General features: G+C 55.7%; 1 protein-coding gene and 1 non-coding gene across 33 annotated transcripts; both read right to left on the bottom strand.

Moving 5' to 3' along the window:
* Positions 1–1,039: 1,039 nt before the first annotated feature.
* On the bottom strand, positions 1,040–14,689 carry ATXN2L (ataxin 2 like). Of its 32 annotated transcripts, none has more exons than XM_060172982.1 (24): positions 14,149–14,631; positions 12,959–12,995; positions 12,726–12,782; positions 12,571–12,642; positions 11,958–12,108; positions 11,303–11,427; positions 8,714–8,805; positions 8,253–8,453; positions 7,369–7,544; positions 7,102–7,212; positions 5,563–5,775; positions 5,404–5,475; positions 5,118–5,188; positions 4,650–4,945; positions 4,495–4,564; positions 3,892–4,038; positions 3,711–3,783; positions 3,437–3,624; positions 3,040–3,169; positions 2,838–2,959; positions 2,482–2,694; positions 2,153–2,342; positions 1,790–1,826; positions 1,040–1,520 (listed from the first exon to the last, which is right to left on the bottom strand). In XM_060172982.1, the coding sequence occupies exons 1-23, from the start codon at positions 14,427–14,429 to the stop codon at positions 1,795–1,797; spliced, it is 3,120 nt and encodes a 1,039-aa protein (XP_060028965.1). In that variant the 5' UTR covers positions 14,430–14,631; the 3' UTR covers positions 1,040–1,520; positions 1,790–1,794. The 32 variants fall into 32 exon arrangements, with proteins under 32 accessions (XP_060028965.1, XP_060028966.1, XP_060028963.1 ...); XM_060172983.1 differs by having other exon boundaries at positions 1,040–1,523; XM_060172980.1 differs by having other exon boundaries at positions 1,040–1,677.
* On the bottom strand, positions 7,810–7,937 carry LOC132533250 (small nucleolar RNA SNORA66). Its single transcript, XR_009545147.1, has one exon. It is a non-coding gene; the product is annotated as a small nucleolar RNA SNORA66 (small nucleolar RNA).
* Positions 14,690–15,092: the final 403 nt, after the last annotated feature.

The following is a 15,092-nucleotide window of genomic DNA, read 5'->3' on the forward strand; positions in this document are numbered from 1 at the left end:
AGGAGGCAACTGGACGATGTTTACACTCACCTCCCGCCCAGCCTCATGCCACCACAGCTCAAACCCTCACACCTGGGACCTCTGCAGCCTCCCTTCAGTCTGCCTGCCTGGGCCCCAGCCCAGGGTCCCTATGCACCTTCCCACCTCGTGTCCCTGCAAGGGCGAAACCAGAGTAAAAAGCAACACCTTCCTGTGCACTCAGTCACTTCAACATCCCAGCCCCTGTAGATACGGGATGGGCCCTGCCCCGCCTTCTACCTCCTCTGCTCACAGACCTGAGTGCGCTCCTCAGCAGCCAGACCTGCCCAGGGGCCAGAGACTCGTGTTTTGTTTTTTGACCAGAATACTGTTCGGTTCTGGCTTATGGTGGTACGGGGGATTAAACCTGGGACATTGTGCAGTCTCAGGCACGAGAGTCTGTTTGCATAACCATCTACCCTCCGCCCTTTTAATGTTTTTTATTCTTTATTGGAGACAGCCAGAAATTGAGAGGGAAGGGGGTGATAGAGGGGGAGACAAACACCTGTAGCCCTGCTTCACCACTTACAAAGCTTTCCCCCTACAGGTGGGGACTGGCAGGCTCGAACCCGGGTCCTTGCACACTGTAAATGTGCACTTGATCACGTGCCCCACCACCCAGCCCCTCAAGTGCTTCTTCACTCTAAAAAGGGAAATGACACTTCTGGGGCATTTCAAGTCGGTGACACCAAGATGAGGCCAATGTTAAAATAAGGAATCACAGAAAGCTGGGGAGATAAGATAAATGGTGAGGCACGAAGACGTTCATGTGTGAGGCAGCAAGGGACTCAAGTTCAGCCCCCAGCACAAGTGTGCGCGTGTGCGCACACACCCACCCACCCACCCTTGAGAGTCACTGGGAGAGCAGGTGACCTGTCTAGGCAATAACATCAGACATGCTTCACTGGCCCCAGATTGGAGACCTTTCGACAACAAACAGACAGCCCCAAGGCCGGCCTCGCACGCGCGCCAGCTCTGGCTATCACACTTATTCTTCCAAGGAAAGCACAGGCAGGTTAAGTTAGTTTAAAATTTTATTTTTTTTATTTTTTTTAATATTTTTATGTAATAAAAAGTAAAAGTCCTTGTCCAACCATCTTTGTGGGGCATCTGTCTGTCTCTCACGCAGATCTCTCAAGTTAATGGGGAAGAAAGAACAGGGGGCCCAAGTCTGAAGTTATAAATAATAGAAAATAAAAGATCTTCCGTCTCCAGCGGGGGATGGACGAGAGGCAAGAAGGGAGGACGTGGAGGACGGGCAGGGCAGAGCAGGAACCCCCCACCCCCGCTGGCCCCTGCCCATTCCGAGGCCCCTCCCATTCAAGGTGCTTGGCAGGAATTCCCCAGCTCTCCTGGGGAAGGGGGGTGGGGGTGGGAGGGGGGTTGGGGGCTGGGACTGGTCCGAGCTGCTGGGGGAAGAGAGAGGGCACTCTTCCCTCGCTCATGGAAGTCTCAGGTCGCGGCCAGGACAATCTTCAGTTCCCCGGGGGGTGGAAGGGGAGCTGCTGGGAGGGATGAGATTGAACTGGTTGGAGGGGAAAGAGAAGAGAGCAGGAGCATTAGAACCCAAGCAGCTGTCCCTTCATCCAATGCCATCCAGTGTGGGGTGTGGGGGAGCGCTGGGGTGGGTAGGAGCGGCCTCCTCGAGGTGTCTCGGGGCTGTCAGAAGCACAGATCAATCGCTGTTTCCCAGTGAGCCAGTGCCCTTGCTCATGTGCCCAGCTCAGCCCCCCACATCCCAGCCTGGGCCTGCCTGCTGCGCTGACCTTACCTCGGCTAAGTCAGGAGACAGTCGGGGTCACTGAGAGCTGGGGAGGCAGTGGGGAGGGGGGCTGCTGGATCACAACTGAGCGAGGACGGAGGGAAGCAAAGGACAGAGCCAGGAGCAAGCCCCTGGCGGCGGCGACTGTGGCTTCTGCCCACCCTACATACTTCACAGACAGGTGCAGGTCGGCAGGCGCCCTGTGGGCCAGCCCTGCCTCCAAGACCCCTCACTCCCCGCCCAGAACCCGCGCGTCCTGCCCCACCTGCAGCCCGTCAGCTCGTCCATGCCAAATTCCCCCAGCTAACGAGAACTCACGAATCCTGTCATCGGCTCCTCCTGGAAATCCAGGCGCCTGGCCAGGCTGCTCACCTTGGGGGTGTCCGATGTAGGGGTAGGGTGAGGGTGTGGAAGCTGAGAGTGCAGGCACCCCACTCTGGGGCACTGCGCCTTGGGGGGGGCCCCCATGGCTCTGGGGTGGGTGCAGCAGCATCACCTGGGGCGGGTGGGGAGCCCCAGGGTGAGGGGGCGGGGCTGCTGTGATTCCAGTTTGGACATGGGCCTGCAGAGAGAGAGAGAGCCCGGGAGCACCACACGCACCTGCACACTCAGGGAATCAAAGCAAAGGTGGCAGAGTGCAACAGCCCCGTGGTGCGGGTGCTCTGCAAGGGCCCGGCTGAGTGGATGCCCTGGGCTCTTACCTGGGTGACATGGGCCATGTTGGTGAAGCCGTGAGGCAGCTGCTGATGGGCATGGATGGCATACACAGCGGCTGGCTGGGGAAAGCTGCTCTGAGGGGATTGGGCGGAAGGCCCCGGTGGCAGAGAAGGCGGCGTGCCTGTCAGGGCCCCTGGGTGGTACAGATTCTGCTGGGGCTGTCCACTGCCCAGGTGTGGGGCCTGCCCCGCCTGGTGCTGTCAGGGGAAGTGGAAGGGTGGTGAGTGCCAGCCAGGCCTCTGCAACCCAGGCCCACCTCACACACCACCATCACCTCCCACCCCGAGATTGAGAGCTCACCCCACCCTGCCCAACCATCCTTCCCTACTATGGCAAGCACCTGGACGGGACTGGGGGCCGCATGCTGGGACTGCGGCTGGCTTCCAGTGGGCGTGGTGGCCGGCTGCGGCTGGTGGGCATGGAGCTGCGTGGCATGGTGTGGGTAGGACTGGTGGACAGTGGCTATGGCGGGAAGAAAAGAGCTGGCTGAGCACACGCGGGAAGGCAGTTGTGCAGCCTGGAGGGGCAGGTGCCGAACTCACCATAAAGGGCCTGGGGGGTGGGCTGCTCTGCAGAAGGATACTGGGGGGTAGAGGATGACACAATGGCCTGGGGGTGGCTCCCCGAAGTCAGCATGCGTGGGCTGCTTTGAAGCATGGGGGCAAACACCGGCTGCAGAGACGGGGAGACAGGGAGGTTGGCACAGCGAGGACATGGGAGACACGTTCTGCTCACGGTCACCAGACCTAGTCACAACTCCCTGCAGCACTTCTCCCAGGACGATGTGCTTTACCCACAGTGCTCAAAGAGCTAGGGCTCAGTCTTCAACGCCCTGCGGAGCCTGACGTTGCCACCCCGAAAGCTGCCTCCCATCACTCCCGAGCCTAGAGGTAAGTGGGACCACGAGCCTGTGTGCTGCCCCCCCCCCCCCCAAGTCACCTGCGAGGGGTAATGGGCCATGGGCTGCATCATGGCGGGCTGGCCCGGGAACTGCTGCGGGTTGTAGGGGATGTATGAGGAGTAGGGGGTGGCGGCCACCAGAGGGGGGCCAGCGGCGGCGGCGGCCTGCATCATAGGAGGGGCTGAGGCTGGCTGGTGTTGGTCCGAGCGCTGGGGAGGCAAGGAGCCTGAGGATGGAGAAAGGGGGGCCAGTTCTAGCTGTCTGCCTGTAGGCAAGGGACCCCACCAACTGCCCCATCTTAAGCCCCCTCACCTTTTGCTCCCCGGTACTTGCCCTGCTGTCCAGGCACTGAGTTGGATACAGGATATGGATACATCTGAGGGGCCTAGAGCCAAGAGCACAGGGAGGCTGAATAACTCAGGGACAGGCTGTCTGCTGGCCCAGTCTGCCCGACCAGGCTTCTTCCCCTGGCCCCAAGCCAGCTCCCTCTCACCTGAACAGCCGGTCCCATGTGAATCTGAGGTATGTAGGAGATGTACTGGGGACTGTACAGTCCACTCTGGCCTGCTGTCAGCACCGGGATGGAGGGTGTTGAGTGAGTTCGGGGTCCTGGAGAAGTTGGGGTACTGGTGGATTTATTCTGTAAGAGAGAAGGGAAGTACATGTAAGAGCTGCTTCTGCGACTTTCACACCCCACCTCCTGTGCCTGCCAACAGCAGCAGCCTTTGGGGATGCTCACACATGCCATACAGTAAACCCCATCCAACCCAGAGCTACCACTGGGGCTTGGTGCCTGTGTGCCTCCACAGCTCCTGGCTATCGCCTCTATTGCTTTTTCTTGATAAAGAATGAGAGATAAGACACCTGCAGCACTGCTCCATCAACGAATGAGGCGTTGGTAGGCACTGGGGGCTTGAATCCAGGCCTTTGCACTCATTAATATGGGTGCCAACACCCAGTTCCCACACTCCCCAAATTATAGGTGAGAAAACCGAGGCAGAGGTTAAGTGGTCTGACAGGACAGCCAGCTGCTCCATGACCCCACTCCCAAGTCTCCCGCATGAAAACCAAACTACACACTCCCAACCCGTCTCACCACAGAGAGGAGAGGCTTTGTGGGATTGAACTCCTTGGCGTTGGGGTTCAATGTTGACTTCTTCACTTGTCTACAAGAGAACAACAAAAGTCAGCTCTCGCGGCCTATCTCTCACCTGCCTGACTGACACCCACCCGGCCCCTCATCCCACTCACTCTGCAACAGGCCCCTCATCTTTGTCATCTCCCTTGATGAGGCCCACTGGAGGGCTGCCCGTCTGGCTCGGGCAAGGTGGTGGGGGCTGCTCCGGCCCCTCAGTGCCTCCTGCTGGAGGCAGGGGAGGTTTATCCTCCTTATCCGATACGGACTCTGTCTTCGAGGAGACTGGGGAGCCCATGGGCTCTGATGTCAATAGACCATCCACCTCCTTCTCCTTCCCTTTGGCCTCCTCCTTTAAGATCCGAGGAGGAAAGGGGTCCAGGCTGCTCTCAGGGGAGCTACTGGGCTGAAGCTGGAAGGAGAAACACACATACAGCAACGTCGATGCAACCCCCCCAGCCCCCCCCCCCATCCTCTCCCATGCTTGCTCTCATTTCTTCTATCCCGTCAGTCCTGTGACTCTTTAAAAAGCCCAAGTCCCTGCCACCTTCCCCACCATTCCAACTCATTCTCACACCTCTTACCTTAAACTGAGCTCCGAACTTCCTCAGTTCTTCCAGTTGAAAGCGTTTCTGTTCGTTCTGCAGACCGGGAACTAGCAGAAACAGGAAGACGGAAAAACGTTTTTCAAAGGTAACTCAAATACCATACTAGTAGCCCAAAAGTCTATGAAAAACTCTTGAAAAAAACAAACAAAAAAACTAGATAATGGACGAGCACTTCATCTGAGTTTCAACAACTTTCCTTTTAATTGAAAGGGCATTAAATCTCATGGGGGGGGGGGGAACAGGGGACGTGGACAACCCTTACCTTTTCCAGCTATTCGGGACAACTCCTGGGACTCCAGAGTTCTCCCAGGTTCCTTGGTCGGAAGTTCTTTTACTAAGCAAGAGAAAAGAGGCCTGAGGTCCTTCTGCGCATATCATCATGCCTCCCCACTGTGTATAGTACCCACTATGTGGTCCTTACCATCTGTGGGAGCCAGAGAGATCTTTGGAGAAGCTGGGGAGAGGGAGCCCACTCCAGGATCCACAACCGACGACGTCACAGGGATGGAAGATGAAGAGGTTGGTACTGCAGAGCCGATGGGAGGCTCAGGGCAGGAAGCAGAAATTGGGGCAGGGGCAGCAGACTTGGGAGAACGTGGGGGGTACATCCGGCCCACTGGAAGAAAAGGGAAAGCTGTACAATGGTTACTGCTGGTCAATAATTAATAGGTACAAAAGAGAACTTAGAAGAAACACCACTTAATAGACATCACCACCAACCCATGGCAGGTCAAACAGCCTCATGGGCACCAGAAAGACTGGCAATGCTTACGGGGGCAGCTGCATTCAGCTAGAGCCACTCAGAGCTAGCTATGCAGTGCTGGCCTAACTTTACATATTTCAAGGGGAAAAAAAAACCTTTCTCTCATCTCTTTTGCTTTAACAAAACACCAGCAGGGAAAAAACTTCACAATTGGTGAAGCAGGGCTGCAGACGTGTCTGTCTCCCTCTCTATCCCTCCCTTCCCTTTCTGTCTCTACCCAAGAAAAAAATAAAATTAATGAACAGTTCAAGGGCCAGAAGAGAGAGCATAACAGGTGTACAAAAAGCCTTTCATGCCTGAGGCTCCAAAGTACCAGGTTCATCACCATGACCAAGACTTAACAAAGCAGCTAGCTTGCCTGGTAGAGCGCATACTTCCTCATGCATGAGGTCCCAGTTTTGAAACCCTGGCCACAACATGGGAGATACCTCGCCAGGGAGAGCCTTCTTAAGCGGTCAATATTGTGGTGTCTCCATCCTTCCACCTTTTATTTATTCTTGCCAAAGCGCTGCCCAGCTCTGGTTAATGGTGGTGCAGGGGATTGAACCTGAGACTTTGGAGCCTCAGGCACAAGTCTCTCTTTGCGTAACCATTATATACTATGTACTCCTGTCCTTCCTTAACTATTTCTTTTTTGCCTCCAGGGTTATCACTGGGGTTCGGTGAATCCACTGCTCCTGGAGGCTATTTTTTCCCTTTTGTTGCCCTTGTTGTTTATTGCAGTTATTATTATTATTCTTATTGCTGTCATTGTTGGATAGGACAGAGAGAAATTGAGAGGAGGGGAAGACAAAGTGGAGAGAAAGACACCTGGAGACTCTTCACCACTTGTGAAGCAACCCCCCTCTGCAAGGGGGAAGTTGGGGGCTCGAACCGGGATACTTAAGCCAGTCCTTATGTTTTGCACCAAGTACGCTCAACCCGCTGCACTACTGCCCAGCCCCCCTTCACCTTTTATTGGGGGAGGATTGTCAGCAGCAGTGGAATTGTGCAGAGCCCAGAAAAAAAAAGAAAACCCTACCAGCCAATCAGGATGCATGGATTACACTAGGACTTCCTGAGAAAAATCAACTTTTCCTATATGACATACATCTAGCCCTTTCAGATCTTGGAACCGTCACCCCAACTTTTCAACAAGCAACACTCACTAGTGCTTAGTAAGCTCAACATCTTCACGCAATACCATCGAAATCTTACCTGCAGGCGATGGAGGAACAGAGGTTTCTCCAGAAGGCCTGGTGCTGGGTGAAGGCAGAGTCTTGGCACCTCTCAGGGGCCGCTGTGCCTTAGGGGACATGCGGGAAGGGCCTGTTCAAATGATAAAGATGAGATGGAGATAAGCAAGAGGCAGTAGCTGCTAGTACATTACCAACCATGCCATCAAATGCTCCAAGCCACTCCAATCCCATCAGTTACCCCTCACTTCCTAGCCTCCTATCCCCACAAGAAGCTCTCATGACTCACCTCCATTGATACCACGTGCCTCAGAACCTGGGCCAGGGCTACTGTTGTCAAGATGGTGAGGGCCACGAGGTGGCAAAGAGCTAAGGCCAGGCCGGCCGCCCCGAGAACTACTGCATCGAACTCCTCCCCGGGGACCTTCCCGAACTCGCTGGGGTAGAGGAATATACTTTCCCTCCCTAGGGAAGAGAGTTTTAAGTAGGTTAGGTAGGTTAAGTTGTCAGAAAACCCACATTTTGGGGAAGATGAAACCTTTCCTTTTAAAGTCCACTCCCTGCCGCACCCTACACTCTACTCAAACATCAAGGTCTTGCATCACACAGCTCAAAACTCTCATCCTAGCTAAATGGACCGTGGCTCCGGCCTTCTGAGTCTGTGCTTTACCACTACCCCTGACCCAACCAGTCCGACCAATGCTCCAGCTGTTCTCTTTAAAAACAAAACAAACACAGCAGGACAGAACGGACACCTCAGCAGCTGCTGAGGCTGAATTCCTATCCACCACAATGACCTTAGCAAACTTGGTTCCCTTCACTCCTGCAATACCGTGCAGTTAGGGATCGAGTCTGCTCAATGTTCCATTCTTCCAGCTCCTGAGCTATGTCTGGGCAAGGGGGCTGTCTAAGGGGCAATTTTCATGAGAAGACAGATCATGGGTGGCCTTTCAGGTTTATAAAAGTGAGGGGTGAAACTGGAATAGTCAGAGGAGAAGGGGGAAAAAAATGTCAAAATTCTGAATGTTTTTCAAGTCCAAAATTTCAGCTTGGTCATCTTAGACAAGCATTAAACAGACGCAGGCTTCAATCTTATAAAAGTAAAAATTACAAGCAACTCCATTAATATCCTGTCTCGTGAGCATCAGGAGGTCTCAGCACAGGCCCAGTCACCTGGACGCCAGGCTGGGGCTCTCCCGCCCAGACCCCTGGCGCTGGACCGCGCTGTGCTTCTCTTCCTCCGTGCGCCCGTCATCGTTCTCCATGGCGATGCGCAAGCGGTACTGGGGGCTCGACTCAATCTCTCGAGCCAACTGGGCGGCACGCAGCTCCCGCTGGCGAAACTCTTCTGAGTTGTCTTTCTCTAACGGCACCCTGCAAGGACCATCGTAGTCAGGAGATAAGGAGGGGAAAAGAAAGCCATTCCACTAGTCCTATCATCAGCTGAGCCATGCAGGGGCTTGAGGCCTTTGCAGCTCAGCACTGAATTACTAGGTCATTAAAAGGACAAAGGCCAACCAGGATGCCAAGAAAGTGTGAGAAGAGCTATGTATGCTTCCACTCATTCCGCTGCCTTCCCTTGTGTGTGATCCCACCTCAGACCACGCCCCCCCAGAAACCATCAAGATGCTCACGTGTAAGAAGAGAGGCTGCTATCATAGGTGGTCTTCACACCATAGTTCTCCTCGTTGAACTTGAACATTTCATTGGGGTCCCATCCATTGGACTGGGGAGTAAGAAGGAAAAATCTTAAAATCCATCAGGAAAACAATGTTATCCTTGTGTTTGGTCAGGGAGGTGGAGAGTAGCTAAGTGCTGAACTCGCCAGCCTGAGGTCCTGAATAAATCCCCAGCACTCAGTGTGTTAAAAGTGATGCTCTCCCTGGCCCTCCCTCCCTTACAAATACTTAAAAATATAACCAAATTAAAAAGTGGAAGATAGGAACATGGCTAGTAGGAACCATTAAACTAGTACGAAAACTACACCATATTCAGCAACAGCTAGCAAGTCTAAACAAAAAAAGATTTAGAGTCGGGTGGTAGAGGAGCGGGTTAACCACATGTGGTGCAAAGTGCAAGGACCAGCTTAGGGATCCCGGTTCGAGCCCCCGGCTCCCCACCTGCAGGTGAGTCACTTCAGAGGCGGTGAAGCAGGTCTGCAGGTGTCTTATCTTTCTCTCCCCGGTTCCCCCTCCTCTCTCCATTTCTCTCTGTCCTACCCAACGATGACTTCAATAACAATAACTACAACAATAAAAAAAAAAAAGGGGGCAACAAAAGGGAAAATAAGTAAATAAAGATTTAGAGGGCTGGGCGGTAGTAAAGCAGGTTAAGCACACATGGCGGAAAGCGCAAGGACTGTGAATCCCAGTTTGAACCTGTGGCTCCCCACCTGCAGTGGGGTCGCTTCACAAGTAGTGAAGCAGATCTGCAGGCATCTATCTTTCTCTCCCCCCCCTCTCTCAATTTCTCTGTCCTATCCAGCAATGGCAGTAACAACATCAACAACAAGGGCAACAAAATGGGGAAAATGACCTCTAGGAGCAGTGGAATCGTAGTGCAGGCACCGAGCCCCAGCAATAACCCTGAAGGCAAAAAAAAAAAATCAATAAATAAAAATAAGGATTTAACTTATCAATGTGAGTGAACCAGAGCATCACTAGCACAGGTGTGCCAGTTACTGGAAGTCAGGACCTCAAGCTTCACAGTCCAACACCTTATCCACTGCACCACCTCCTGAGCTGGCAAAGTTCAAGTCTTAGAATCTAAAAAGTGATCTCAGGTTTACATCCCAAAGAAATTCTGGCTCATGTCCATGGAGATACATGCTCCAAAATTCATTACAAGACTATTTTTAATAGCGGATAGTAAGAAAGGGACTCGTTTTGTTATGTATGCCACATGTGTGTGTAGAAAAATAGAATAGCATACAATAGTTAAAAGTAAAAAAACAGGCAGGGTGGGGAAACAACATAATGACTATGGGTTACGTAAAAACTTTCAGGGGGTCGGGCAGTAGCCCAGTGTGTTAAGTGCACATGGCGCAAAGCTCAAGGGCCGGCCTGAGGATCTCGGTTCCAGCCCACGGCTCCCCACCTGCAGGGGGTCACTTCACAGGCGGTGAGGCAGGTCTACAAATGTCTCTCCCCCTTTTCTCTCCATTTCTCTGTCCTAACAACATCAATGACAACAAGGGCAACAACAAAAAAAAAAAAAGGGAAAAAATGGCCTCCAGGAGCAGTGGATTCGTAGTGCAGGCACTGAGCACCAGCAATTAGCCCTAAAGGCAAAAAATAAATAAAAATTTAAAAGACTTTTATGGCTAAGGTTCCAATGCCCCAATCTTGAACCCAGGCACCAACATAAGCCAGAGTTGAGCAGTGCTCTTGTGTGTGTGTGTGTGTGGGGGGGGAAATTCTCACAAACTGATGATGCAGGCAGCAGTACATGGAGATTTGGGGAGCCAGGTGATGATGCACCTGTTAAGCACTCACATTATAATGTGCAAGGACCCAGGTTCCAGCCCCTGGTCCCCACCTGGAGGGGAAAAGCTTCACGAGCGGTGAAGTAGGGCTGCAGGATTCTCTCCCGCTCAGTATCCTCCACCCCTCTCAAATTTGTCCCTACCCAATAACAAAAATTTAAAAAAGAAAAGGAAATTGTGAATGTAACAAAGTTAGCTTTGGGACGGATGAGTCCACACAGTACTATTCCATGAGGGTACTCCTTACTTGACAGTATACTTACTATATCATATAAAAGATACAAAGCAAATGCAAATAGTTGTCAATTGAAGATGGTGGCTTAAGAGGTAATTTTTATTTTCTGCAACCCTCCATATTTTGAAACTTTATTGCCATCAACAAGTAATCGATAGGAGGGCCAGGTGGTGGGGCCCGATAGAACACACAAGGACCCAGGCTCAGCCCCAGATCTCCCCACATGCAGGGAGCAATGCTCCAAGTGTCTCTTATCTTAGCCCCCTCAATTTTCCTGTCCTACTAAATGAAAAAGGGAGGGGGTGGATGGCCACTGAGGGTGGTGGATTCACTGTGCAGACACCAAACCTCAGCGATAACCCTGCCGCTAATAAAATATAAAATTGGGGGAGGGGATAATAGTTTCCTGCTCCCCAGAAGCAACTCTCAGTTCCAAGAGTGATGTCACTCAATGCTGGCACCCGAGCAGACTCGTGCTGGGGAGAAGGACTCTACTGCACATACCATGTCAGACTCCAGGTCATAGTCATCGCTGTTACTGTCGCCTCCTTCCCAGCGCTGAAGCACCTTCTCTTTGTGCTCGCCATTCACCTTTGAGTTCATGGCAATGGCTGAATCAGTGAACTTGTCTACGGAGACAGAGCGGAAGATCAGGAATCTAGTCCACGCTCTGTGGCCTTTCAGCACCTCACATTACTCATTACTCACAGCCTCAGAACCAGAGTAAGTACATGTGTATGTCATCTTTGAGGGAGATGCAACGTAAAAAAAAAGCACACACCTTCAACAGTTTAACAAAAGAATAAGCTGAAAACGAAGCAAACAAATCACAAAGACCACAACAGGCTTGAATTCACTCCACTGTATCTTAGACATGATGATCTATTTAAGAGAAGTCCAATGGTCCAGGAGATGGTGCAGTGGATAAAGCGTTGGACTCTCAAGCATAAGGTCCTAAGTTCAATCCCTGGCAGCACATGTACCAGAGTGATGTCTAACTCTTTCTCCCTTTCTTTCTCAAGGATAAATAAGTAAAGTCTTAAAAAAGAAAAATCCAGTCACCTTCTCAAAAAGGCTGAAGGTGGGGATCAAGCCATCACATAACTAATTGCTCTTCGATCTTTACTCACACAAATCAAACACCAGGTTGGCACAATACCTTTCGTGGCATAATTGAAGTCAACATTTCGGAAGTGGACAAGCAAAACATCATTTGGCTTAAACACCATGGTATCCACAATGTCTTCGCGACGAGGGCCAGCCGCCGGCTCAAGCGCCTTCCGGTGCACAGCGTCCACCGCTAGTTCAAACTGCAAAAGGCCCATTTCCCAACACCCGAAGTCAGAAGAAATGACTGTCTGTCCGCCCCCCCCCCACGTGCTCGTGTGCATGCCCTTCTCAGAATGAGCCAGAGAATTTAGAAACTTTTAAAAAATTTTTTAAATTTATTTTTAAACAAAAGAAAGACACCAGAGCACTGCTCAGCTCTGGCTTATGGTGGTGCTGGGAACTGTACCTGGGACCTTAGAGCCTCAGGCATGAAAGTCTTTTGCGTAACCTTTATGCTGTCTCCCTAGCCCGAGAATTTAGAAACTTTACAGCTCAATTTTAAACCATTTAGGCTTCTTGACATTAAACTACCCTCCAACTTCAAAGGCGTGTCTTATGGCCTGCAGTGTGCTACCAGGCACCAGACTACAGAAATGAGCAACCACCCAAGACACCATTCCGTCAACTTCTCGAACAAAATCTAGCCTGTTCCCGTCACTGACCTTGGAGCTCAGAGTCTTGAAGATGCCTTCATAGGTGGTGCCGTTCTTCACCTTCACGTCACAAGTGGAGCCCTGGAAGAGGAGGGTGGTGAGAAGCGGCTCCAGCAAGCCAGGGCTGGTGGTCCTCCGGCAATGAGGAGTCAGGGCGCACTTACCACAACAGCTGTGAGGAAATGCAGCATTCTGGAGTTGTTGTACACACCCTCAAACACCTGTCAGGGCACAGGAGGGAGAAACCAAGGCTCAGCCCTGAAACACTCGCCCCCCAGCTACAATAAAGGCCACAGCTTCACAGCTGCGGGCTGGGGCCTTCTGAAGCCAGCTCTGCGCCTAACCTGCCGTGCGCCCCCCCCAGACCCCTGCAGCCCAGGTGGGGAAAGACACTCACCGGTGACTGGGGGGGTCCCTTTCCTGTGCTTTGTCCCCTGCAAGAGAAGGAAACACTAGTCACACCCAAGTCCTCTTGCAGATTAAACTCAAAGGGCTCAGGATGCTGGCGCTACACGCCATGTGAAGGTACCGATCGAGGCTCCAATTCAATCAGCCCAAATCACCCTCAAACCCTCGGCGCGCGGGGGAGGGGGGGGCGCAGACCCCGGAACCAGGCTGTCAAGCGGCGTCGCCGACCCGCCGCGCCGCCTCCCCGGCCGCCCATGGCCGCAGAGGTGCGGGCCCCCGCAGGGAGGGAGGGAGCATCCTCTCCGCAGCCTGCCGCCGCCCCACCTCGGTGCTCGCTCAGCCCCGTTACCCGTTCGGGGGAGGGAGCGCCGCAGCTACCCGTGCCCGGCGGCCCCGGCCCCGCAGCGCCCGCTGGCTGATGTAACCGGCGCTCGCAGGAGGGCGACGACCGAGCCGTTGGCGGGGCCGGGGAGACGGCGCAGCCGCAGACGCCAGTGCCAGGAGGCCTCGCCCGGTCTGCGCCTGCGCGCTGGGGCCTCGGGGCCTCTCCGGGCCCCCTCCGCCAGAGCTCACTGCGCCTGCGTGTGCCGCCGCACATCCCCCGAGCGGGGCAGCTCCCCGGCGCCCCGCACCCGGCCGGGCCCCCGCAGCCCGCGGCTCACCTGGAGCTCGCCAGTGCCCGGGTCATGAGACCGAGCTCCGCGCGCCCGCCGCCGCGAGCCCGCCCCGCTCCCCTCCTACTGGCCCGGCCGCGAGGGGAGGCCGCCGCCGCGCGGGTCCCGCCCTCCCCATTGGCCCAACTGTGAGCCGCGCGCCCCCCTCCATTGGCCGCGGCCGGGGACCCCTTTCCGCAGCCGCCTCCCCATTGGCTGCAGCCGGGGACCGCGAGACCCTTCGTGGCAATGGAGCCGGGAACCCCGGTCGCCTGCTCGCCCCCCCACTAGCTCGTCCCCACGGCGCCGGCGGGAGGCACCCGCCCCGGGGTGACGGGGCTCGCAGGGCCCAGCGTGGCCCCTGGCCTCCTCCCTCTGCGCCCCCCAACTTCGCGGGGATCCCCGCGCCCCCTTCCGGCGTCTCTCAAACGTGGCCGGGCTCGACACGCGCTTGGCGCGGGGCGCCCAGACCCCGGCCGCCGGGTCGGCACCTCGCCGTCGCCGCCCGGAAGCCCACCCTCCTCACCTGGCGCTGCCGACGGCCGCGGTCCCCGGTCGCTCCTGGTGCTGCGGCGGCAGGATGCCCTCGGCCCCGCGGCGGAGCCCGCTCCCGGCGGCGGCGGCAGGCCCGAGGCAGGAGGAAACGGCCGCAGGAGGCCCCGGGGGAGCCGGAGCGGAGGCCAGCGACCCCGGCAGGCCGCCGTTGGGAGGGCTGGTGCCCCCGGGAGGCCGGCGGGCCACGGCCTGTTGCGCGGGGAGCGGCTGCTGGGGCTGGGAGGGCTGCTGTGGCGGCTGAGGCTTCAACATGATGGCAGCGTCCGGAAAGGGAATTAGGGGGAAGGGAGGGTGAGGAGGCCGGGGCTAGGCCCCCGCCGGAGAGCGCGGGAAGCGATGGGGCTCGGGAAGCCGGGGACCCGCCGTTGGCGGGCGGGGGGGAGCCCCGCGGTGTCGGGGGGATAGGCGAGGCCGCGGCGCGAGGAAGCGCCGCGAGGCGGAAGGGGAGGGGGTCTCGCGGGCCGGAGGAAAGCGAGAGGGCGCGAGCCGGGCTGGCGCGCGTGCGCGTCGCCGGGGAAGGGGGGAGGAGCGCGCGGGCGGGAGCCGGGGGGAGGGGGCGGGGAAGAGGAGCGGCGGCGCGGAGTCCGCGCGCGCCCGGGCGGTTGGCGCCGGGCCAGAGAGCAGAGAAGAAAAGTGGGCTTCGCGCCCCGCGTCTTTGGCGTGTGGGGCAGGAGCTGCGTGGGCGCTCACGCGCGCCACGGGTTTAAAAGCGCTGGGTCTCCAGCAGCCCTACAGGCCGGTCGCTTCACAATGAGCGTGTGAAGCGCTGGGGGAGGAGCCCAAGAAGCCGAGAGGAAGGAAGGGCCGGTCGCCCCGCCCACGCCTCCGGCGCAGCGCCGCGATGCCTCCGCAACCGCGTGAGATGTCACGACGTAACGTGCAGTTCTTCCGCCGGCCCGGGGGCGGGGCCGAGCG

The sequence above is a fragment of the Erinaceus europaeus genome, chromosome 15 (genome assembly GCF_950295315.1).
Source record: "Erinaceus europaeus chromosome 15, mEriEur2.1, whole genome shotgun sequence".
Taxonomy (NCBI): domain Eukaryota; kingdom Metazoa; phylum Chordata; class Mammalia; order Eulipotyphla; family Erinaceidae; genus Erinaceus; species Erinaceus europaeus.

Excerpts from the sequence above, each read along its gene's own strand:
- ATXN2L (XM_060172959.1), bottom strand. The coding sequence starts at position 14,429 with ATGTTGAAGCCTCAGCCGCCACAGCAGCCCTCCCAGCCCCAGCAGCCG. Across the intron at positions 8,806-11,302 it reads ATGACCTGGAGTCTGACATG|TCCAATGGATGGGACCCCAA; the intron begins GTATGTGCAGTA and ends CTTACTCCCCAG. Across the intron at positions 7,545-8,252 it reads AGCCCCAGCCTGGCGTCCAG|GGAGGGAAAGTATATTCCTC; the intron begins GTGACTGGGCCT and ends TCTCTTCCCTAG.